The following is a 25,315-nucleotide window of genomic DNA, read 5'->3' as shown; positions in this document are numbered from 1 at the left end:
CAGACGCTGTGCTGGGAGCGGCTGACGGAATCCCGACCACTGCTTAGGGACATCTGCTAGCACCTGATGCTGTCCCAGGAGAAATGGTGACTCAGGTCAGGAGCGAGCGATGAGACTGGCCTACCCTCTGAACTGGGATACTCACATTTTCTAGGACACGAACCAAAGCTTGAGAACCTTACAGTAGAATTGCTAAACATACTTGTCATAATACTTAATTTGGTAGAAAGAAACATCATAATCTTAAGTAAAAGCTTAACTGTGTGAACTTGTCAATGATCTTTCCCACAATGAGAACCAATTTATAATAATTTGAAGATTTATACAGCTGGAAAACTTGCATTATAATGAAAAAATTTTTTAATTTTAAAGGAAACATGATTTTCACTCCCTTTGGCTTGGACAGTAAAGCGTCTGCCTGCAGTGCAGGAGACCCGGGTTCAATCACTGGGTTGGGAAGATCCCTTGGAGAAGCAAATGACAATCCTCTCCAGTATTACTGCCTGGAAAATCCCATGGACGGAGGAGCCTGGCAGGTTACAGTCCTTGGGGTCACAAAGAGTCAGACTTCACTTTTCACTTCAGTTCACTCACTTACACAGACACACACATGCACACACAACTCACTCTCCTGAAGTGACATGTTTTGTATTCCTTTAAAATCAGCCAGCTTTACTACAGGTCTGCAATTATTTTAGTGGACAATCTTCTTCCTGATTACATCTCTATATACATTTTCAAGTGTAGTTTTAAATAACCATTTAAAGAGAGTGCTTGTTCTCAAATTTTCTAATCTGCAAAGATAACAAAAAAGGCCATAAACACCTAACTTCAATCACTCCCACTTTCTGTTTTTTTCGGCAGACGAAGGCCCTTTAATTCAGCCCGACTAACCATCATGTGGGATGAGAAGAGAAAGGGCAGCGGAGGACAAAGTCCTGAAGAAAAGGGGGAAAGGGAGGCCCACAGTGTCAAGTGGTCTTATTCCGTATTCAGCCAGGCTTTCTCCAAGCCGTCTTTAAGTCAGCATCCACTAATGACGATGAAAGCCTTCGGCCGCTCTCAACATGTGTCCGTCACTTACTCTTCCTATCTAGTCCTAATACCTATCACTTAGTCACTTTTCAGACCCACAAGCTTTGGTTCAGGAATGCAACTGCTCAACAGCTGATCCACGAGGGGCGAGTGAGCACACTTCTCCTTCAGTGCTCTCAAGCCGTCTGAAGTTTTCAACAGGAAATTCTAAAAACATTCACTCACTGATTCATTTTATCCTTTGCTTAGCTGTAAATGTTATTCATTGGCTCATCTAATCCTTGCAACCTAGACTACACAAGATTCCTATGATTGGTTTTCTAACCTTGTGATCATCAAAATTACCCAGAAAGCTTTTTCAGAATTTAGCACAGATTTATCCAGCCTTCCTTTTGAATGTTCCAATTCAGTTAACTCTTAGATGGGCACACCCAGATTTAAAAACCATTTAAAGCCATTGTATCAGACTATGCAATGGAGATAAATGCATACTCTGGAGATGATTAACATTCTAAACATATTAGAAATAAGAACACACAAACCCAAACACTGATCTTGCCCTACCACCCACCCCCAATAATGAACACTAGTTTTAAATGAGAACATTTACAATGCTAAGTTGTTAGAATTTTCTGCGTAAGTCTGAGAATTATTTTTCTTAATCACAGTACTTTAAACACATCCAATCAAAGTTACCTATTTCAGTACTTGCTTTTGTATCTCAAAATACCAAGATATGTGGGAATTAAAATGAAATTTCTGACCAGAGGTAAGAAGATAAAAGTTTATGGAATTTCTAAGTTCATCAATTTACTCAATGTAAATAAACAAACAGCTTAGAAATATTGCACCAACCAATGTATTAAAAGGATACAATGTAAACAAAACTTCCGGATATGTGACTGAATAAAATCAAAATGCTCATCTCTGTAGTCATGTTCTTTCTCCAACACACTAATGGCATCACACTAATGAGTTAAAATAATTTTAAAAAGAACAATATTAACTTTAAATAATAATGGAATTATTTACATTCAATTTTGGGTGGGAGAATATCACGAAACTACAACTCTGACATGGTGACTGATTGGTAGGACCTAGAATATTAATTATTCCTATCTGTCTAGAGACTTTTAGTCAGTCTTGAGACTAATGAATACTTTCATTACTTAAAGAGGTACGAACTTCTATGATATACTGATCTCTTTGGTGATAAGAATACCAAAGAGAAAGTTTTGGTACATAAAGGAAGAATAACAGAACAAGCTTACAAAAGGCGGTTATACTTATTAACTCAATGACTTACATTCTAGAACAAGTTCTCTGAAACACTCTGTATAGCCAGGGAGTCTGTACCGCACACCATTTCCCCTTTGTTCCTGATTATCTGACAGCTCTAAACTGACCTTCATTGCTTTTCTGGTGCTTTTATTCACTCTCACTTCAATTTTACCAACAGCAGAAAAGGGGAATTACAGGGTATTTCTGAAATGTCACCAGTACAATCAATGAAACAAATCTGATTTCTACTTGCAACAAAAAAATGTTAGGAAAAAAATTAAAGCATGTTCCAAACATGACATCCAAGTAACGTCACCAAAACTTCTGAATTGGAAGCTTAGGAAATTTAAAAATAAACAAGTATTAATTTGGGGTCCAATCCGTCATTTTTTTGTCATGCATATATATATATATATATATATATCATAGAACGGTTTCCTTTATAAACACCGTATAAAATACGACATATTTGTCCATTCTATAGAACTGAGAGCATTTCAAATTATTAAAGATACGTGTAATTACCATAATGACACCTGGCAAAGCATGATAGTTTACTAAAGATATTTTTACCTGAGCTGTGAGGATGTGGCAAGTAACAGTCTGAATCTCAATTTCCAGGGTCTTTAAAATGAGCTGAGTAACCCATCTAATCTGAGACACACATTCTTCCACACCCACATATTTTAAAAGCTCCTAAACTCAAGTAGAACTGATGGTGCCTTAGATTCTATGAAATACTATAAATGATCTCTTCTGGCTTGAAAATTTTATGAATCTATGACTCATCTGATACTGATTCAGGTCCCTTTTAAACTTAACATTTTTTTCATTCGAAAATAAGAGCTTTTATGAGGCAATCTGCAGTGTAAAAACAGGAAAATATCTGTCAATAAGCAGCTGTTTGCCAAACAAAATCAAAACAAACCACACATGAAAGGATTCTATTGGGAGAGCTTAAGCACAGATTTATAGAAAAGGTACAAGTAGCACTTCTAACTACACCAGAATCACCATTTGAAAAGCAGGCAACACATTTTGACTTAATTATTTTAAATCGTACCCCCATTCCTTTGTTATTGATAATTTTTGCAGTGTTTAAAGTAAAACTTAAATTATATTTTAAAATTTATCATTTTTATTCCAAAGATGAATTCCATACCCTCTTTTCAATTATATGCACAAATTTCACATTACTTTTTGATAATAATTTTAGATAGCAAAAGCGTTTTTATGTTCTATCATTTTCTTAACTAGTCCGTGGCTTACTGAAGTAAAAACACACTACTTAAGACCAAACAGGGAGAAGAAGAAGTATAAATTATTTTTTAAAGGAAATCTGATTTTATTATAAAGTGTATATATACAGTGACAGAATGAAATTAACAGAATTTTTATAATAGCAACCCTACCAGAATCTCTTTAATAAAAGGCTTTTGATAAATGCATATCAACTTTACATAATGAGCACTGATAGGTCTTTAAAATCAAGTCTATTTTACATACATAATCTCCTAATATATCAAGACATCAGCATATAAAACTCAAGGCAGGAAAATATTTTACAAACTTGATAATCATCTTACCTGTAATTCTTTCTACTAAACTGACTACACAATTTGAAGTCTAATTAGAATTAGGAAAATGAAACTCGATCACAACAAAACACCTGAAGTAACACTTTCTTTCAAAGAAAACTACCATTTAGGTCACAAAGTGAACATGTGAACAGCATTCAATATTTTAAACTTATTTCTGGTTTGGAAGTTACCTAGAAAAACTAACACGTCAGCTCAACAAGGAGCCTAGAAAATAAACAGTTGTTCATCCCGGGTCAACATCAGCAGCAGAGTCTACAGCAAGCAGACTAACCTTTGTGCAGACCACCAGGACTGGAACGCCCAAGTTCTGTGTGAGGGTATCCGCGCCCAGAGGCAAGAGCACACTGTCACCTCTGTCTTCCTGTGACGTGGTATTTCTTCTCTGAGGGGAAGCCGGGAAATCTTCTCCTGGCTCTACATATTCTTGAAAATCTCTAACCACTGAAAATCAAAGTGAGGCGATTTAATACAGAGTTTAGAAACAGCTTTTCATTTCAGTAGGTAGCTTTTCCGCCATAATCTAGACACGTATTTTTTACTAGAGTTCGTACTTGGTCTTGTAAGAAACAAAAAGAGTTTGAGAAATCTGCTTCAAAGACAGTACATAAACACTGGACGCTGGACCCACATTAATTATCAGGAGGCAGAATAAACACTGAGTGGTTCCAAAGAGTGGGGTTCAATGCAGGCCTGGCTCATCTGGGCAAATCACCGTGGGCAAGCCACAACTGAGCTTTGTCTAACTCTTTCTAACTCACAAAGGGCACTGGACAGGATAAAGGAAAAGATAAATGTGTGCTGGGCGGGGGTGGTCCACAATTTAAAAGATGGTTCCAGATGACTTTCTAACAGTAACTTCTCTCTAAACATTTTATTCAGGTCTTTTTATCTAGGAGTCATCTTGAGCCAAATTTATTCTATCACTCCCATAAGAACTAATGAGGTATTACCAAAACTGATAAATTTTTAGAACTCAGCTGCGAAACTATCAAAACCTTCACTTATAAAAAAGCTGCCGCGAATATACCAAGGGCCTTAACAAAGTATACTTTGATTTAGTAATTCCTTGTCAAAGAATTCTTAAGGAACCAATGATAGATACACACCGGGATTTCCACATGACTGAATTTCATGTTTAAAGCCAAAACGACAGCACAGGATAGTAAGTGTATGACGGAATATTATACAGAGCCACAGAGGAGGGAAACTCTGACTGACGTGAGGTCAAGGAAGAGGGTATCCTGAACAGCTGATCAGGGTTCCTGCAGGAACGCAGGGGCATGTGCACACATCTGTGCATGCGTGCTCAGCTGCTTCGGTCAGGTCCGGCTCTGTGCAACCCCACGGACTGTAGCCTGACAGGTTCCTCCATCCATGGGTATTCTCCAAGGCAAGAATACTGGAGTGGGTTACCACGCCCTCTTCCCGGGGATCCTCCCGACCCAGGGATCGAACCAGTGGCATCTCCTGCATCACAGGTTAATTCTTTACCGCTGAGCTACTGGGGAAGCCCATGCACACCTTTACTGCCCTTCAAATCAGAGGCTGCAACCTCACAGTGGTTCTCAAATTTGAGCACGCACCACCAGAAGTTTCTCACTCGGCAGTCTACGGTAGGGCCTGAGAATATGTGTTGCTAACAAACTCCCAGCTGTACTGTTGCCAGTCGTGGGACCACAGACTGAGAACCACCTTATGGCAGAAACTTAGAGAAGCAGGAAAAAGCTCCATAGGCAATGGCCAAAAAGAAAAGAAAGGTATAGATTAAAAGCAGTTAGATATCTTTTTCAATGATTCAGGATATACATTCTCTTAAGTTTGTACTGTTTCCATGCATATAAATTTCAGTAAGCTGTCAAATTTCCCCTAAAAGTTATCAGCTAAGGACAGCAAAGAACAGCAGCGTACCATCTGTATATTTCCTTAAACGAAGGGCAACACTGACATATGAAGTGCTCTCAGTGAAATAAAGAATTGTGACGACTGGCTTACAACTTGTCAGAAATGACCCATATTATTTTCATAATTTCCATGAAAATTTCCAACTTACGTGGGCACATACAAAATATATTATGTACTTCATAAACCATAAAACCAGCTTAACATCTTTATGTTATAGTGTTAGCATCCTTGTGGACATACTTCATTTTGACAAGGTTAATAAGATTGTTCCACTTATCAAGAAACTAAAACTACTGAAAATGAGCAGCTGTAGAAAGACTCAGAATTTATCCTGAAATACTGCTCTTCAAATGAACACATACGGCCTTTTGGCAAAGAAGAAAGGGTGTCTCTTCAGAAGAGTCTGCCATTATGCGTATGTTTCCAGTGTAAAGCTGTATTAAAACCTAGTACGTCATCCAAACTGAATTTCAAAGGCAGTACTCACATGATGTTTCCCTTCATCAAACCTTTTTCAAACTCAAAAATTCCTAACAATTATGAAAGTCAAGTAGGAAATTTTGTCTTCAAAATCTGTATTGTCTAGACTACTCACACTTTTGTTCCATTTCTTTCATTTCTTCAGGAGGAATTTTCAATTTGTCAATATGTTCTCTAACAACACTTGCCCATTTCTGTAAAGAATCCAAAGCAGTCCAAGGTTTTGACATATCAACAACCAGCATAACTAGAGTGTCCTTCAGAGAAATGGCATCCAGTGAAAATTTAAGGAGGCCTTTGTGATATGGGTCTCCATCCAAGATCCATACATTACATCTTGTTTGATCTGCAAAAGACAAAGAAGGTTACCAAGGCAACAAGATAAGTCATTTCATCATCCAGTTCACAATACTACATGGTATTTTAGGGCAGCTCCACAGGAGAGGTTTCCTTTGGCAAGGTTCAATTACTTAGGTGACATCTACCAATTCAGTTAATTGCTAATGAACACTCAAGAAAATGATTTAACTGCCAACACGGAAAATGAGCATCCTCTACGTTGAACTGCTCAATCCAAAACCACAGACTGAATCGCTTGTTTCTATTCTTACCATCAGAAGATAAGAGCCATGCATATTCAAGATATTATACACAAAAATGAGAAAGCAAGTGATCCACAGAAGGCAGAAATGGCTGAAGAGATGAAAAAAGCTGGGAAGTAGATGATGTTTTCTTGTCAAAAAATGAGAAGACGGAGAAGTGAGGGCAAAATATTCACAGAATACTCTTATTTCACTAAACAGGAGAGAAAAGGAACTGAAAAACCGAGATTATTCAAGGTCAGCGAGAAAGCTGAAGTTCACATACCAATACCTTAAGATGTTTAACAATACCAACATATGAATCCCAATCCAATAAAAGCATGCCCTAAACTATTCACAGACTGGCATGAGACAGTACGGATCCTGGTAAAATAAATGACCCTAAGAAAAGCCAAAGACTAATATCCATATGGACAGCAGCGCACCCTGCAGAAATACACCAGGAAAACCAATTACACGCGAACGACACTCACCGTCCCTGTCTTCATCATGAACATTTAAGTACAAATATTCCAATCCTCTTCCTTTCTTGTACTCCTCTATTCCCTGAATTTTTCTTATTAAGCTTGTTTTTCCAGCTCCATCTTCACCTGTAAAAAGGACAGACCTTTAAAATTATAATACAGACTATTTAAGGGTGCTTCCTAGTGTGATGAGTGAAAAACCCAGTTGGAACTAGCTTCAACTAAGAGGGTGATCTGCCAGAAGATGAGTAGGGAACTATACAGGAGAAGATGCGGACTTCACCTCCATGATTCTCTGTCCATTATCTCCACTCCTCTTGTTAAGCCTCTACTTCTTCTATTACAAACGATCTCCTCTGTAGCCATCTTTTAAGAAGCTCAACTTTTACACCATCCTCATTCAAGCTACAAGGAATAAAACAATCTCTCTGTCATCTTTCAATGTGAAGACTCTCAGGTAAAGACTTTTAGTTGGTCCAGTTGGCATCATGTGCACACACCCAAGGGCCACTCATGAAGGAAGGTAATAGATAAAAACTGACCAGGACAGGGACCTGTGACTGGCCTCACCCCAATTATGAAGTCATAGGAAGTAAGTAGCAAAGGAGAGGGGTGAGTAACTTGGGGATAGTGAGCTGGGCAAGAACATGGGTAGAGAGAATGTAGAACAGACAAAAACTGTAAGCTTAAAAAATATCAATAGCAAGAAATCATGTGACTTAAACCTGGCACAAATTTCAGAAGCTTAAAACCAGGCCAGCTATTTGATGATTTGGTGGGAGGTTTTTTTAAAAAGTTTTTTTTTTTTTTTAATATTGGGGCTTTCCTGGTGGCTCAGATGGTAAAGTGTCTGCCTGCAGTGTGGGAGAGCCAGGTTTGATCCCTGGGTCAGGAAGATCTCCTGGAGAAGGAAATGGCAACCCACTCCAGGACACTTGCCTGGAAAATCCCATGGTTGGACACAACTGAGCAACTTTACTTACACTTTCTTTCAATACTACATGTTACTATTTCATGGACTTCTTTTATTATTGCCAATATCATGTTATTAGTACTTAATAAAAGTGAATTTCTTGGATTTAAGGACTTATTTCTACAGATTCGTGAGTTCTCTGAGAATTTCAAAATTATTTTCAATTTTCATGTTAAGCATTTAAGAAACTATATATCTCCTGGATCTTCTAACTATCTTTAGCTGTCAAAGCTGTCAAGAAGCTGCGGCAGCCACCAGTGCACTGGTGTTTATCATCCTACTGGTGCCAAGCTAAGGAAGGCCAAGTGACGCAGACAGAACGGAGCAGAGTGGCCACAGGGGCAAGCCAAACTCACGAGAAAGTGTCCCAGGGAAGCCAGTGCTGTTCTCAGCTGCACTGCTCCTACTGGCTTTAAACCATCTCTCAACACTCCACAGCAGGAAGTGTGGCCTTTGCTAGTTGTTCACTCGCTTCAGTCGTGTCCTACTCTCTGGGACCCCGTGGACTGTAGCCCGCCAGGCTCCTCTGTCCATAGGATTTTCCAAGCAAGAACGTGGGCTGGGTTGCCATTACCTACTCCAGGGCATCTTCCCCACGCAGGAACCGAACCTGTATCTCCTGCATTGCAAGTGGACTCATTACTGCTGAGCCACCAGGGAAGCCAGCATTTAAACAGATGCTTGGGAAAAACCTGTATTTACATAGATGCATGGAAGAAAACTATTTTCAGGAGAGCAGTAAGTGTAGCCTTAACTAAGCAATAAAGAACTTGCCATTAAAAAGAGTACTTATTTGTCAGTGCTATTTTTGCAGTAAACTATTAAAATGATCCACCAAGGGAATTTCCTGGTGGTCCAGTGTTTAGGACTCAGTGCTTCCCCTCCTGAAGCTGGATTCAATCCCTGGTCAGGGAACTAAGATCCCACAAGCCACGTGGTGCAGACAAAACAACAAAATAAAGAGTCCATCAAAATAACAAACTGGATAATGACATGCATTCCGTGATGATCACACTTAAAAATCATAAATTCAACCAGTGAAAATGAAAACACAGACTTCAGTTTACTAGGAAACTTATTTAATTTCAGCAAAACATCATTTGTTACACTGATTACTAATTTGAATGTTATCAGTTTTACAGTTTTTATGGCATCTATTATTATTTTTTTTTTTTTGGTTGCATCGTGCATCAGGGATCAAAGCCACACCCTCTGCACTGAAAGTGTAGAGTCTTAACCACTGGACCACCAAGGAAATCTCTATATATACAAATTTGCTTTCGTAGTTCAAGAACTATAAAACAAAATTTAAGAATTTGTATCTAGTCAACTAAGTGGGCACGAGCAACAGACATAAAGCAGCCTACATCACAGTGAGATCTAGAACTTGCTTTTAAAAGAGGGTCCTTGGCAAGATCAGAGGACTTTTAAGGCAGTGAGACTATTCTATGTGGCACTATAAGAGTAGATACAAGTCATCAGGCACTATATTTTCAAAGTACATAAAAACAGGCAGTAATTAGTCAGGTAAAACTTCACTTAATATGACCCAGGATTTAGCTTATCTCTTTAATTTCCATTTTAGATGTTAGAAAGTGAAAGGGTATGTTTAGAAGGGTCAAAAAACTTGAGTTAGTTTCAACTTTTTTTAAACATTTCCAATAGATAAAAACATTTCTGAATAGAAAATACATATACTTGTAGATGATCTTAAGCATAAACAAAAATAATAAAACCACAATAACATCAGTTAGAAATAATCACTGATAATTTGGTCATCTACGGTGAGACGATGAGTGATTCCTTAAGTTATAAGTTTCTGTCTTCCTTTTAGTTTATCTAATTCTAACTTTAAAGGCTTGTAAATAGTATCAGGTCAGAACTCCAAATTCATGATACTGTTAGGCAGTTAGAATAAGAAAACAGAGTCCAAAATGGTGGTGGCTAAAAGACAAAGAAAGGAAAAGCCCAAGAAAATAAACGCAAGAAAATCCGAGGACCAGAGTGAGAACCTCAGGTGGAACAAACAGCCCTCCTGGCTAGCCCATTTTATACACAGCAGGCTCGGGGGAGAAGAAACATATACACAGAGGAGCCAAACTGAGCCCCTCTTCTTCTGGGTCAGCCCACCTCACACCTCAAGGATGTATGTTCCTCTGCTTACCAAATAAAACTGAGCAGTAACTGAGCTGTAACACTGGTCCGCCAAATAAAGCTGAGCTGTGTGACCCAGCTTTAACACCGGTCAGCAATTTCAAATTTTTGGTGCAGTGAGACAGAACCGAGGAAATAACACACTCTCCCAACATATCAACAATATTATCAATTGTGGGATTTTCCCTAACAGTCTAGTGGTTAAGAGAAGAGTGAAGATACCAAGAATTGACTCAGTGGAAAAGACTTTGATGCTGGGAAAGATTGAAGACAAAAGGAGAAGGGGATGACAGAGGATGAGATGGTTGGATGACATCACCGACTCAACAGACAGGAGTTTGAGCAAACTCTGGGAGATAGAGGACAGAGGAGCTTGGCATGCTGCAGTCCATGGGGTTGCAAAGAGTCAGACATGACTTAGCAAGTGAACAACAACAACTAGTGATTAAGACTCTGCACTTCCGATACAGGGGGCATAGGTTCGATCCCTGCTCAGGGTACCAAGATTACACATGCCATGCAGAGAAGTCAAATAAATGAATTAAAAATACAGACACACACACATATATATACTGTCAATCAGAAGGACATATGCTTACAATTCTAAGTTCTTGCAGCCATCACTACAGTGTGGCTGCTTCCTTTTTCTAAGGTCTGTATAAAAGTGGAAGGGTTCAGAGTTTGTTTACCATCATTCACTTCACTGGATTAACGGTTCTTAAAAAGGCATCAGACTCCCCTGGGGAGCTTGTTAAAACACACTGCTGGGCCTCGCCTCCTGGCTTCCTGGTTCAGTAAGCCTGGGATGGGGCCCACACATGTGCATTTCTAACAAGCTCCCAGTGTTGCTGATGCTACTGGTCCAAGGACCACACTTTGAGAACCGCTGCACAGACATTCACTACACTAAGCCAAGCACTAGGAATACAAAGATCCACAGGTCAAAGCTGCTGTCCCACGAGCTCATAAACTGGAGAGGGAAAAACAAACAGAAGAGGATTTCAAGACACCGTCATCAGGACTACACCAGAGATGGGCAGCAACCAGGAAGCCAGCCCGAAGGAAGACTCTGGTTTTGCCTGGAAGTCAAAAAGGGTTTTGAAGAGAAGGTAATATTTCAGTCAAACCTTGTAATGTTCACGAACCATACTGAGTTACTCATTCCAAGAAGTAGGGAAACACATGCTGAGCCTGGAGGCAAAGAAGTGTCCTTCTAGAAAAGACAGATAATTTGAATGCAAGAAATGTAGGATGTGAGGAAGAAAGGGGCCAGAAAGTGAGCACAAAGAGGGAACGGGAGATTATGAAGGGCATCCTATGCCCGTCTAAGATAGTTAGACATTATCCCGAAGAGTCCCTGGTGGTATTTAGGCATTTTAGAAAGACTGCTATCGCAAGTGTGGAAGGGTGACTGAAAGGTAAGTTTGAGAGTAAGGAGACTAGATACAGTAACCTCCAAGTTGCAAACTTTCAAAATTGCGAGTGTGCCTTCCATTAACCTCAGGCATGAGTGAAACTGCAGCCTGCTCGCTCTGTCTCCATCGCTAACACCCGTCAGCTCTACCATCTCCCACCTCCTTTCCCTCCTCCAGCCGTAACTCTTACTGCCTCCTCACTCAGTGCCAGACCCTGCATGCACCACTGTACAGTGGACAAGGATTAGTCGTTCAGTCGTGTCCGACTCTGTGCGGCCCATGGACCGTGGCCCGCCAGGCTCCTCTGTCCATGGGATTTCTCCAGGCAAGAATACTGGAGTGGGCTGCTGTTCCCTTCTCCAGGGCATCTTCCCAACCCAGGGATTGAACCTGGGTCTCCTGCACTGCAGGCAAGGTACTGTACTGTAAGATTAAACGTTTTCTTTATTTTTTGTGTTTATTTTTTCATACATATAATCTGTGTGAAAAGTATTATAAACCTGTTACAGCACAGTACTCTATAGACAACTTTGTTACTTGGGTACCTAGGCTAACTCTGTTGGACTTAGGAACAAACTGAACTTTTAAACGAGCTCTCAGAACAGAACCTGTTCGTACGTAGGGGACTCACCACACTGGACTATTAGTGGAATGCTAGCGAGAGGCGGGCGGGGCTGGGGCAGCTGGACCCAAGGCTGCACTGGCTGGGCGCTGGCAGAGAGGGAAGCAGATGCAGAAAGCAGAGGAGCCGGTGCATGCCCCGCCTGCTGCTGCTGTCCCACCTGCCTTCAGCGGTCGGCCCTACATATTCCTGGAAGGTTCCCAACCCATCCAACGTTTCTGTTTCCCAGGGTTCCTTCTTCAGAGCCCAGTTCTCCTCACTCTACACACAAGTCCAAGAGAGTCTGCACACAAGACTTCAATACCACCTACAATCTAGTGACTCTCCGATTTCCTTCCAGTCTCAGCTGCTCAACTATTGTTCATCCCCATTGAGAGGTCCCATGAATAACTCACGGGGCAACATGCATAAAAGCAGTACTGTTATCTTGCCACCTAATTATTCATGTAACATTCCAACCTCGAGGCTTTGATCCACTGTTCCCTCCCATTTAGAACATACTCTCTTCAGAAACTTATGTTAAGGTTGTTACCTAAGCTTCCTCCCAACCTCCCTCAAATATCCTGTCCTCAGGTAAACTGTTCCTAACCACTGTATTTAAACTCACAACCTTAGGGGGGAAAAAAATCACAACCTCCCAACACTCCTCCTGTGTGTTTTATTTTTCTCCACTGAACTTACTAACATAATATAGGTTTGGTTTTTTTTTAGCTTAATCACTCTCTATCACCCCAAACTCCAGAGGACCAGGCATTTTTGTGTGCTGATGACTGCCACATCCCCGGTGCTTACTAACTCGTCACAATGGAAGGTATATTCCTAAGCCGCCTACAAAGCAGCCACTGATAAATTGTCACAAACAAGAAAAAATGTGGCAAAATAGTAACACAACTTTCACAAACCCCTGAATGAAAGATACAAATTTTGTCCCCTTAACCATAGGGAGGGTTTTTAAACTTTATTATGTACTGAAAGTGAAAGTCACTCACTCGTGTCTGACTCTGTTGCAACCCCACGGACTATACAATCCGTGGAATTCTCCAGGCCAGAATACTGGAGTGTATAGCTCTCCCCCGCCTGCTTCAGGGATCTTGCCAACCCAGGGATCAAACCTCAGTCTCCCACACTGTAGACAGATTCGTTACCAGCTGAGCTACCTGGGAAGCCCATGTATTATTACTTACTGTGTATTAATGGCTTTGAAATGCAAAAGCCTCAGAAGTTAGGATAGAAAAGGGATGAAATTTCAAGTTCATCAACGTGTTTCTATGTAAGAAAAATTAAGACTGTCATTTACCTTTGTTCACCCACATTCTGAGCAGTCAGAACCATCAGCAACTTCTGCTTCCGTCTCTATGGAAGCAGCAGTGGCAGCAAACACCGATGGCCGACTGTATGCATCTCGGTCAGTTCAGTCGCTCAGTCTTGTCCAACTCTTTGTGACCCCATGGACCGCAGCACGCCAGGCCTCCCTGTCGATCACCAACTCCCAGAGTTTACCCAAACTCATGTCCATCGAGTCGGTGATGCCATCCAACTGTCACACGAGTGTACGTTCCTCGATTCTTTGTCTCGTCACAACAGAGACTTGGAGTGACAGACATTGAAGCCCCCTCGGGGAGTCACAGCTCTCAGGTCTTGGATAGACCATGTTACAGCTCTCAGGTCTCGAATGGACCGTGTTATAGCTCTTAGACAAATCAGTGTTACAGCTCTATTTTATTTAGAAGATAGCAGGAAAATCCATCTTCGAGGCGTGAGGGCACGTCGATCTAATGACACTAGGAGAGGAGCGCCCCAGCACGCGGGAGAGAGAGTGAGCTGGCTCTGGCTCCTCTATTTGTATGTTTATCTCTCCCTGGGCCTGTCCTATGTAAATTGGGCCAGCCAGGAGTGTTGTTTGTTTTACCTGAGGTCCTCACTCCCGGTCCTCGGACCTTCTTTTGTTTCATTTTCGAGGGCTTCATTTTCTAAGCCTTCCTTGTCTTATAGCCACTGCCATTTTGGACTCCTTTTCCCTGTTCTACCTACCTAACACAACCATCTCATCCGCTGTCGTCCCCTTCTCCTCCCACCTTCAATCTTTCCCAGCATCCCGTAACAAGAAACACCACCACCACGAGCACCTCCACCCGAGGGCAGCTCCCGCCCGCCGCCAAGGGTCTTCTCCAATGAGTCAGTTCTTCGCATCAGGTGGCCAAAGTTTTGGAGTTTCAGCTTCAGCATCAGTCCTTTCAACGAATATTCAGGACTGATTTCCCTTAGGATGGACTGGTGGGATCTCCTTGCAGCCCAAGGGACTCTCAAGAGTCTTCTCCAACACCACAGTTCAACAGCATCAGTTCTTCAGCGCTCAGCTCACTTTATGGTCTATCTCTCACATCCATCATATGCATTTAACCAACAGTCTAATTCCAACACAGCCACATCTCTGGGGGCATGATGATTACCTCCCATCTGAGGATACTAGGGTTCAGAACTATTAAATGTCTTATCCAAAGCTCAAATAGTTAGGAAATGACAAGGTCAGGATCTGAAGTGATGAAAACTGAACTCCAAAACACCCTCTTTCCCTGGACTTCCCTGGTGGTCCAGTGGCTAAGACTCTGTGATCCCAACACAGGGGACCTGGGCTCCATCCTGGGTTGGGAACTAGATCCCACAAACTGCAACTAAGAGTTCACATGCCATAACTAAAGATTCAGTCCACGGGGTCGCAAAGAGTCGGACATGACTGAATGACTTCAATGACTTCACACACACACACAAACTAAATCTTCAGAAAACAATTAAACATACTGCTTATTATTTCTATCTTATGACAAAATAATAAGGTATTCCTGCTTCCAGGGGCCATTTATTTTCAGAAGAAAAGCAATTTAGCGCATTCCTCTCTCTCAACTGCCTTGAGTGATGGGTGGCTACGTTCCCACTCCCCTGATTCTGCGTCTAAGAACCAGGAATGGCGTCTGTTTTACTATACTGCTAATTTCTTTTCTCCTGCAATTTTAAACCTTGGGGATCCATTTTAAGAAAAATTTTACATTAAATTTGAAAAAGAGTATACTGTCAAATAAACGTAATATGGTAAATATGGTAGAGATTTCCCCACCATCCCCCCACCCTGGATTCTGAAATTTCTCATTTCTGGTAACAAATTACAAGTGCTCACAATGAGAATAAAGAACATTAAATAAACACACACAGGCTATAAGGAACTCAATGACATCCTCTCTGCTTACATGAGGGAGCAGGCCATGCCACAGCCACAAACACTGTGGGGCACAGTGTCAGCCATCCAAGCCTCCCCAGAGAAGGCAAGTCAGCCTTCTCAAAAGTGCGACTCCTGGGACTTCCCTGGCGGTACGGTGGTTAAGAATCCACCTGGCGACGCGGGGGTCATGAGAACTGAGCCTGCGTGCCACAAATGCCAAAGCCCGAGCACCCAGAGCCCAGGCTCCGTAACAAGAAACACCACCACCACGAGCACCTCCACCCGAGGGCAGCTCCCGCCCGCCGCCAGCAGAGAAAGCCCTCTCACTGCGACGAAGGCCTAGGACAGCAAAAATAACCTTTAAAAACGAGAATATTCTAAATCTAAGAGAGATGATTCTCAAGATGTTTGAAGATGCACTTTGCTTGCTAAAGAAAATCTTTTCGGGAACAAAATTTCTCCCCTCATCAACATTAATTACATTTGGAAGTTAAACAGTTGGCTGAAAAAGTAAATATTGATATTTTATACATTTTAAAATAAATCTTAAGCCTCAATCATAATGACCATTTTCTGTTGCTGTCCCTTTTAAAATAAATAAATAAATAAATGAACTCTGATATGATTTGTCTTGGTGACAAATGTAGACAACTGAAAACAGATTTCCTAAAAAGAGCAATAAAAGCACATGTAAACAAAATCTCATCTGTTCCCTAGTATTTCCAGAAAGCTCAACTGGAGCATCAGCAAAGATACACTCTTGTTCTAGGGCTATACCCATTTTCCAATCACATCCCATGTTAGACTGCTTTTTCTCTCTTAACCCACAGCCACCTCCCAGCTCTCTCCTCTCACTAGATAAACCTACCACTCCAAAGTGAACATTCACCAAGTTCATACCACCCTCTAATCCATTCCACATCCTACAGCTGAGTCATCTTCCCAAAACAATCAGGCCACTCACTCTCTTAAGACCCTGAAAGGGATTCTAGTTAATAGTATTTAGAGGGAAATAAGCCAATATGTGCGATTTACTTTGAAATGAATTTTTTCTTCATGGTTGCATGGTTATATGATAAGGCAAAAAGAATCTGGTTTGGGTACATGAGTACTAACTGTAAAATGCCTTCAACTTTTGTTATGTTTGGAATTCTCATTAGGATGTCAGAAAAAAATCCTTCAGGGTCTTCCTGCTATCCTCACAGTACAGAGCCAACAGTAAAGGTCACCGTCCCTTACAAAGCCCCCTGCCCTTTCCTGCCTCTCTCTCATCATGCCCCACCACCCGCACGCGAGGCTCTAGCCACTCATAACTTGTTCCAGGGCAGCAGAGAGGCCTCGCTCTCGCAACTCTAAAGCTTCACACGCGCTGTCACTTCTTTCCAGAACTTCCCCGCACCACACCTGGAGAACCCTACCTTATCTCTCTGGTCTCAGCTTAGTCTCCTCTAGACTCCCGCCTCCAGAAGTCTGGTCAACAGCCCCCTCTGTCCTCCAGCAACACACGCCCACGTCACCGCAGTGCGCCGGCCTATCTGTGTGCTTCAGTGCGTCACGTCCGCCCCCTTCTTCCAACACCCTCTGAGCAGGTTCTCCCAACAGCAGCAGGGTATGAACTCCTTGCGTTTAAGATGCTTACAGGAAAGAAATTACCCCACTCTTACCAGGCACTGTCCTTGCTGGCTCATCGAAACCAGGACTTCCCTGGTGGCACAGGAGACAAAAATCGCCTGCCACTGTAGGTGACCCAAGTTCGATCCCTGGTCCAGAAAGACTCCAGATACTGCAGACTAACTAAGCCCATGCTCCACAACCCCTGCGCCCACGCTCCAGAGACTGCAAGCTGGTCCTGCTGAGCCTGTGTGTCGCAACTACGGAACCCACTGTGCCTAGAGACTGCGCTCCACAACCGGAGAAGCCAGTGCAACGAGGAGCCTGCGCACAACTCCCAGTGGACCCCACGCTCTGCACCCAGAGAGAGCCTGCACAGAGCAATGGAGACCCGGCACAGCCGAACATACACACCTAAGAAATGCCACACGCTCTGCACCCAGGGAAAGGCTACACGGAGCAATGGAGATCCGGCACAGCCGAACGTACACACCTAAGAAACGCCACACGCTCTGCACCCAGGGAAAGGCTGCACAGAGCAATGGAGATCCGGCACAGCCGAACATACACACCTAAGAAACGCCACACGCTCTGCACCCAGGGAAAGGCTACAGGGAGCAATGGAGATCCGGCACAGCCAAACGTACACACCTAAGAAACGCCACACGCTCTGCACCCAGGGAAAGGCTGCACAGAGCAACAGAGAACGTACACACGTAAGAAACGCCAGGAACCACGTCTCTGTCTCCTCAGGCTGGGTGACTTTTCAACAAAAGACATTTAACAGTTCTGGAGGCTGGGAAGTCCAGGGTCAAGATGGTGGCGTGTCTGTCTAGAAAGCCTGGCTTCCTGGGTCAGGAACAGTCTTCTCGCTGTGTCCCCTCATAGCAGGAAGGGTGAGACAGCCCTCTGGCATTTCTTTTGTAAGGATGCCCATCCCATTCACGAGGGCTCCACCTTCATAAGCTAATCATCTGCCAAAGGCCCCCATCCCCTAATGCCATCACCCTGGGGTTAGACTCTCAATAAGAATTTGGGGGGACACATTCACTCCACAGCATCGGTCCTGGTCACAGAAGATCCTTTACCACCGTCATCCTTTTCTGGTTGTGCTGCATCTGCCCTGCTACACACAGCTCTCTCCAGCTGTGCAGAGCAGGGGCTGCCCTCCAGTGGCGGGAGACGGGCTGCTGCTGCGGTGGTGCTTCTGCTGAGGAGCACCACTCCAGGCGCACAGGCTGCAGTAAGGGCAGCACGCGGGCTCTGGAGCTGGCAACAACATTCTTATCTTACAGCCATGTGGAGTCTCTACTTCCATAACTACACCTCACCTGTCATCGCTTATCTTGAGTTTTTACCACAATCTGCTACAATGATTTACTATTACCTATAAAACTCATCAGTAACAGATCATAAAAAATACCTCCTTCACTAAAGTTAGGAAAACTTTCCAGTCACTCTACAGAGCCATCAGTATTCAACTGCCTGGCTACAGCCAAGCTGAAATAAGTTTGAAGATACTAAGTCCATCATGAACTTTCTCCCTTTATTGTATTATGCAATTAGAAGGATCAAAGTGTTAAAATTCAGGATGCCTATTGGAATTGATAAAACATTTAGAAATCTTTAATGGCCAAACTATTCAAGAAACATGTCACTAACCTCCAAGTTATTTTTGGAAAACAAAACACAGAGCCTAAAAGAGTAAAATAAACGAAAAACTACATACATACTTCATTGTATACAATTAGCATCTTTAAACAGGCAAGAAGGACAACGGGGCCTGTATGGCTTCAAACAATGCTGAAAGAATGCACCTACCTGTCATCTACGAACTTTAAGAAAGACTTATCTTCACTTCCTTGGCCTTCAACTGGCGGCGAAACACACACCAGCATTAAGTGTGCCAGCCAAATAGATTATGATCTGTAAACACACACTTGTAACAAGAAGAGAGTTCCTGTTGAAACAGACTAAGATGAAAGTCCTTCTATAAAGCACTCCTTAGTGATGATATTAAAATTATTCTCTAAATAGTTTATATGAACTTGCATTTACACACTAGATTCTCTTAGGGGTCATATTTTAAAGGAGTTCTGAAAACAAACCAGGAAATTCCCTGGCAGGCCAGTGGTTAGGACTCCATGCTTTCACTGCCAGGCTCAATCCCTGGTCAGAGAACTAAAATCCCACAAGCCAAAGGGCATGGCCAAAAAAAAAAAAATCCCCCAAAACAAAACGTAACTGGAGCTTCCGAGAAAAGATGGCAGAGAGGAAGGACAGGAGTTCATCTTCTCTTACGAGAATACCAAAATCACAACTAACAGCTGAAAAACCATTGACAGGAAAAAAAACCCTGGAACCTACGTAAAAAGATAATTCTACATCCAAACACACAGCGGCAGCCACAGCAACACAGTAGGAAGGGACACCATCATAATAACATCAGATCATACACCCGCCAGGTGGGCAACCCACAAAATAGAAAATAATTATAACCTGAGGTTCTCCCACAGGAGTGGAAGTTCTGAGCCCCACGTCTGGCTCACCAGCCTAGGGATCTGAAAATGGGAGGAGGAGCCCCCAGGGGATCTGGCTTTGAAGACCAACAGATGCTGACGGCGGCTGCAACTTCAGAGGACTGAAGGAAACAGAAACTCTAGTCTTAGAAGGCGCACACAAAGTCTAGTGCGCACCAGGACACAAGGGGAAAAGCATCGGCCTCAAAAAGCCTGGGCCAGACACATCTGCTGGCATTGGAAGGTCTCCTGCAGAGGCGAGGGGTGGCTGTGGCTCACGGCAGGGACAGACACTGGTGGAGGTAGCTCTGGGGAATACTTAGTGGCAGGACCCCTCCCAGAAGCCGCCATTTTTCCTCCGGGACCTGGCCCCTCCCAACAGCTTGTAAGCTCCAATGCTGGAGACCAACAGCGTGGGAACATAGTCCAATCTATTAGCAAAAACACAACTTAAAGTCTTCTTGAAGGCTGCCCACTAAACATATCCCCTGACACAGCCCTGCCCACCAAAAGACAAGCTCCAGCTCTACCCATCAGTGGGCAGGAACAGGTCCCTCCCACCGGGAAACCTACACAAGTCTCTCAGTCTCACCCACCACAGGGCAGATGGCAGAAGCAAGAACTACCTCTCTGCAGCCTGCAGGACAGAAACTGCAATCACAGAAAGTCAGATAAAAATGACACAGCAGAATATTTCCCAGATGAAGAAACAACATAAAATCCCAGAAGAACTAGGGAAACAGGCAGGCAATCTATCTCAGAAATAATTCAGAGTAATAGTGCTAAAGATGATCTTAAGTCTCAGAGAAAGAATGGCAACAGGACATCCCTGGCGGCGCAGTGGAGAGGAATCCACCTGCCAATACACGGGACACAAGTTCCATCCCTGGTCTGGGAAGGTTTCATGCCACAGAGCAGCTAAGCCTGTGTGCCACAGCTACTGAGCTCTCCAGCAGCCACCAAGTCCACGCGCGTCACCTACTCCATGCACCTGGAGCCTGTGCTCCGCAAGAGGCCACTGCAGTGAGAAGCCCACACGCCTCAGTAAGAGCAGCCCCCACGCGCTGCACCAGAGAAAGCCCCTGCAGAGCAATGAAGCCCAGCACAGCCCAGTATAAACTGATTTTCTGTAAAAAGAGAATGAAGGCACAGATCAAGATACAAGAAATATTTAACAAAGACCTAGAAAAAACTAAAGAACAGAGACAAACAATAACTGTATAAAACACACACTAGAAGGGGCCAACTGCAGCATAAGGGCAGGAGGCACAAGAACGGAGAAGACAGCAGAATGGTGCCAAACACTGCCGCAGAGCAGAACAAAGAAAAAGGAAGAGAACAGGCTCCAAGAGGCCTCTGGGACAACTTTAGATGCACCAACAGTCGCACTGTAAGGGTCCCAGAAGGAGAAGGAGAGAGAGAAAGGACCTGAGAAAATATCTGAACAGAGAATAACTGAGAATTTTCCTAACACGGAAAAGCAGACCACCACCTGAGTTAAGGACAGACAGCCCCAGGCAGGAGCAACCCAAGGAGGAATATGGCGAGGGACACACAGTAATCCACAGACAAACACTAAAGACAAAGAAGAAACATTAAAGCAACAAGAAAAAAGCAACAATTAACAAAGAAGGAAACTCCGGGAAGGTTATCACCCAATTTCTCAGCAGTAACTCTGCAGGCCAGCAGGGAGTGGCAAGTTATATTTAATACGATGAAAGGGAACAATCTACAACCAAGAATACTCGACCCAGCAAGGTTCTCGTTTAGATTCAAAGGAAAAATCAAAATCTTTAGACAAGCAAAGGCTAAGAGAATTCAGCACCACTAGACCAGGTTTGCAACAAATGCTAAAGGAACTTCTCTAGAAAGGAAAGAAAAGGCCACACAACTAGAAACAAGAAAATCACAAGTGCAAAATAACAAGTGGTAAAGTCTAACATAGAATAAAAGCAGGAAATAACCCACATACAAATACGATATCAAAACCAGCAATCGTGGGACGTCCCTGGCAGTCCAGTGGTTAAGACGCTGCACTTCCAATGCAGCGGGCAGGGGATCCATCCCTGGGCAGGGACCTAAGACACCACACGCTGCACGGCACAGTCAAAAAATTAAAACTTATAAAACTAGCAATTGTGAGAAGAGGAAAGTACACACGCAGGATATTGGAAATGCAGTTACAATTAAAAGACCAGCAACTTCGAACAATCTTGTTTATGTACAGACTGCTCTATCAAAACCTCAAGGTAAAAAAAAAAAAAACCTCAAGGTAGGGCTTTCCCGGTGGCTCAGTGGTAAAGAATCTGCCTGCCAACGCAGGAGACATGGTTCGATCCCTGATCTGGAAAGACCCCACATGCCCTGAAGCAGCTAAGCCCATGTGGCACAGCTACTGAGCCTGTGCTCTAGAGCCCAGGAGCTGCCACTACTGAGCCCTCAGCCCTGGACTCCTCAAGCCTGTGCACCCTAGAGCGTGTGCTCTACAACATGAGACCCGCCGTTATGAGACGCCTGCACGCCACAACTAGAGTAGCTCCCACTCGCAGCTACTAGAGAAAAGCCATGCAGCAGCAAAGACCCAGCACAGCCAGAAGCAAATAAATATACTTTAAAAAGCAACTTCAAGGTAACCACAAACCAAACATCTACAGTAGATACACTCACACAAAAGAAAACAAAGCCAAACACAAGTCCAGAGTTAGACATCAAATCACAGGAGACCAAAAGAGGAAGGAAAGAAAAAAAACCTACAAAAAAATTCAAAAGAATTAAGAAATGGTAATAGAAACAGACATATCAATAATAATTAGCTTAACTGGAAATGGATTAAAACCGATGAAAAGACAGACTGGCTAAGTGAATACAAAGACATAAATAAATAAATGAACACAAAAACAAATAAGACATATATATGCTGCTACAAGAGACCCCACTTCAGATTTAGGGACACATACAAACTGAAAGTGAGGAGATGGAAAAGGTATTCCATGCAAATAGAAATCAACAGAAAACTAGAGAAGCAATACTCAGACAAAGTGGCTTTAAAATAAAGACTGCTACAAAAAACAAAGAAGGACGCTACATAATGATCAAGGGATCAATCCAAGAAGATACAACAATTGTAAATATATATGCATCCAACATAGGATCACATCAATATAAGGCAAATACTAACAGCCGTTAAAGGAGAGATCGACAGTAACACAGTACTAGTAGGGGACTTTAACATCCCACTTTCATCAATGGACAGATCACCCAGACAGAAAATCAGTAAGGAAACACAGACCTTAAATGACGTATCAGATCAGATGGACTTAACATTTGCAGAGCATGCCATCCAAAACCAGCAGAATACCCATTCTTCCAAATGCACATGGAATAGTCTCCAGAACTGATCACATGCTGAGCCACAAAGCAAGCTTCAGTAAATTTAGGAAAACTGAAATCACATCAAGCGTCCCTTCTGGTCATAATGCTGTGAGATTAGAAATCAACTACAAGGAGAAAAGACTACAAAAACACACAAACATGGAGAGGCTAAATAATATGCTACTAAACAGCCAATGGATCACTGAAGGAATCAAAAAGGAAATCAAAAAATACCCAGAGTAAAATGAAAACAAAAGCACGAATATCCAAAAACCTAAGAGATGCGGCAAAACCAGTTCTAAGAGGGAAGTTTGTAGCAATACAGTCTTACCTCAGGAAATAAAAAAAAATCTCAAAAGCTTTTACATACATATGTACATAAACAATATGTACTATACATTTGAGAAAACTTATGAATTTTTGTCTAAAAAATTTATGAGATTTTGATTTCACTCGTTTGACTTAGAAATCTAGCATTCTAGTCATACTAATTAAAAAAACAGATATGCAACAAGGAACAAAGGTTTACTGTACAGCACAGAGAACTATAGTCAATATCTTGTAATAACCTATAACGGAAAACAATTTCAAAAAATATATGCATATATGTATAGCTGAATCACCTGCTGTGCACCTCAAACACTGTAAGTCAACTCCATGTCAATAAAATATAGATATTAAACTTAAAAACATTTTAGGGAAATAATAAAAATCTCAAACAACCTAACCCTTATACCTAAAGCAACTAGAGAAAGAACAAAACCCAAACTTAGTGGAAAGAAGGAAACCATAAAGATCAGAGCAGAAATAAATGAAACAGAGATCAAGACCACCGAGACTAAATGCTGGTTCCCTGAAAAGAGAGGCAAAATTGATGACCTTTATCCAGACTCACCAAGAAAAAAAGCAAGAGGGCCAAATCAGTAAAATCAGAGAGGAGGAGCTACAACAGACACCATAGCAGTAGAAAGGTTTGGGACTTCCCCGGTGGTCCAGCGGTCAAGAATCTACCTTGCAATGCAGAGGACATGGGTTCAATCCATGGCTGGATAACTGAGATCCCACACGCCACAGAGAAAATAAGCCTGCCTGTCACAACCACTGCGCCTCTGCGCCACAACTGGAGCGTTCACGTGCTGCAGTGAAAGGTCTCAAGTGACACAACCAAGGCCCGGCGCAGAAAGCGAGTAAAAATATTTAAAAAAGAAAGTACAATACAAAGGATCATAAAAGCAACAGGTACAAGCAACTACATGCCATTAAAATGGACACTCTAGAAGAAGTGGACAAATTCTTAGAAAGGTACAATTTCCCAAGATTGAACCAGAAGAAACTGAAAATATGAACAAACAAATCACAAGCACTGAAAAGTGAAACTTGAGATTAAAAAAGGCCCAACAAATCAAAGTCCAGGATCAGATGGCTTCATAGGTAAATTCTATCAAGCATTTAAAGAAGAGATAACACCTCTCCTAACACTCTTTCAAAAAACTGCAAAGGAAGGAACACTCCCAAATTCATTCTAGGAGGCCACCATCATCCTGACACCAAAACCCAAAAAAAAAAACATAAAGGAAAGAAAATTACTGGCCAGTAACACTAATAAACACAGACCCAAAATTACTCAACAAAATACTAGCAAACTAAATCAAACATTAAAAAAAAAAATCATACACCATAGTCAAGTGGGATATATCCACACACACACAAAAAAAAAAACCATACACCATAGTCAAGTGGGATATAACCCAGGGATGCAAGGATCTTTCAATATCTGCAAATCAGTGTGATACACCATGCTGCTGCTGCTGCTGCTGCTAAGTCGCTTCAGTCGTGTCCGACTCTTCGCGACCCCATAGACGGCAGCCCACCAGGCTCCCGTCCATGGGATTCTCCAGGCAAGAACACTGGAGTGGGTTGCCATTTCCTTCTCCAATGCCTGAAAGTGAAAACTGAAAGTGAAGTCACTCAGTCGTGTCCGACTCCTAGCGACCCCATGGACTGTAGCCCACCAGGCTCCTCTGTCCATGGGATTTTCCAGGCAAGAGTACTGGAGTGGGTTGCCATCGC

General features: G+C 42.4%; 1 protein-coding gene across 1 annotated transcript in view; it reads right to left on the bottom strand.

Moving 5' to 3' along the window:
• The window catches only part of DYNC1LI1 (dynein cytoplasmic 1 light intermediate chain 1), a 53,782-nt gene that overhangs the window by 10,535 nt on the left and 17,932 nt on the right, over nt 1-25,315 (bottom strand). The window contains exons 3-6 of the mRNA XM_040246318.1: nt 7,375-7,491; nt 6,415-6,645; nt 4,189-4,358; nt 1,910-2,003 (exon numbers count right to left, since the gene is read on the bottom strand). Coding sequence (XP_040102252.1) covers nt 1,910-2,003; nt 4,189-4,358; nt 6,415-6,645; nt 7,375-7,491 — 612 coding nt within the window. The remainder of the gene's footprint in view (nt 1-1,909; nt 2,004-4,188; nt 4,359-6,414; nt 6,646-7,374; nt 7,492-25,315) is intronic.

Source organism: Oryx dammah, unplaced genomic scaffold, assembly GCF_014754425.2.
Source record: "Oryx dammah isolate SB20612 unplaced genomic scaffold, SCBI_Odam_1.1 HiC_scaffold_9, whole genome shotgun sequence".
NCBI classification, from domain to species: domain Eukaryota; kingdom Metazoa; phylum Chordata; class Mammalia; order Artiodactyla; family Bovidae; genus Oryx; species Oryx dammah.
Note: the sequence above shows the minus strand (reverse complement) of the source record. Positions and strands in the feature narration are given on the sequence as shown.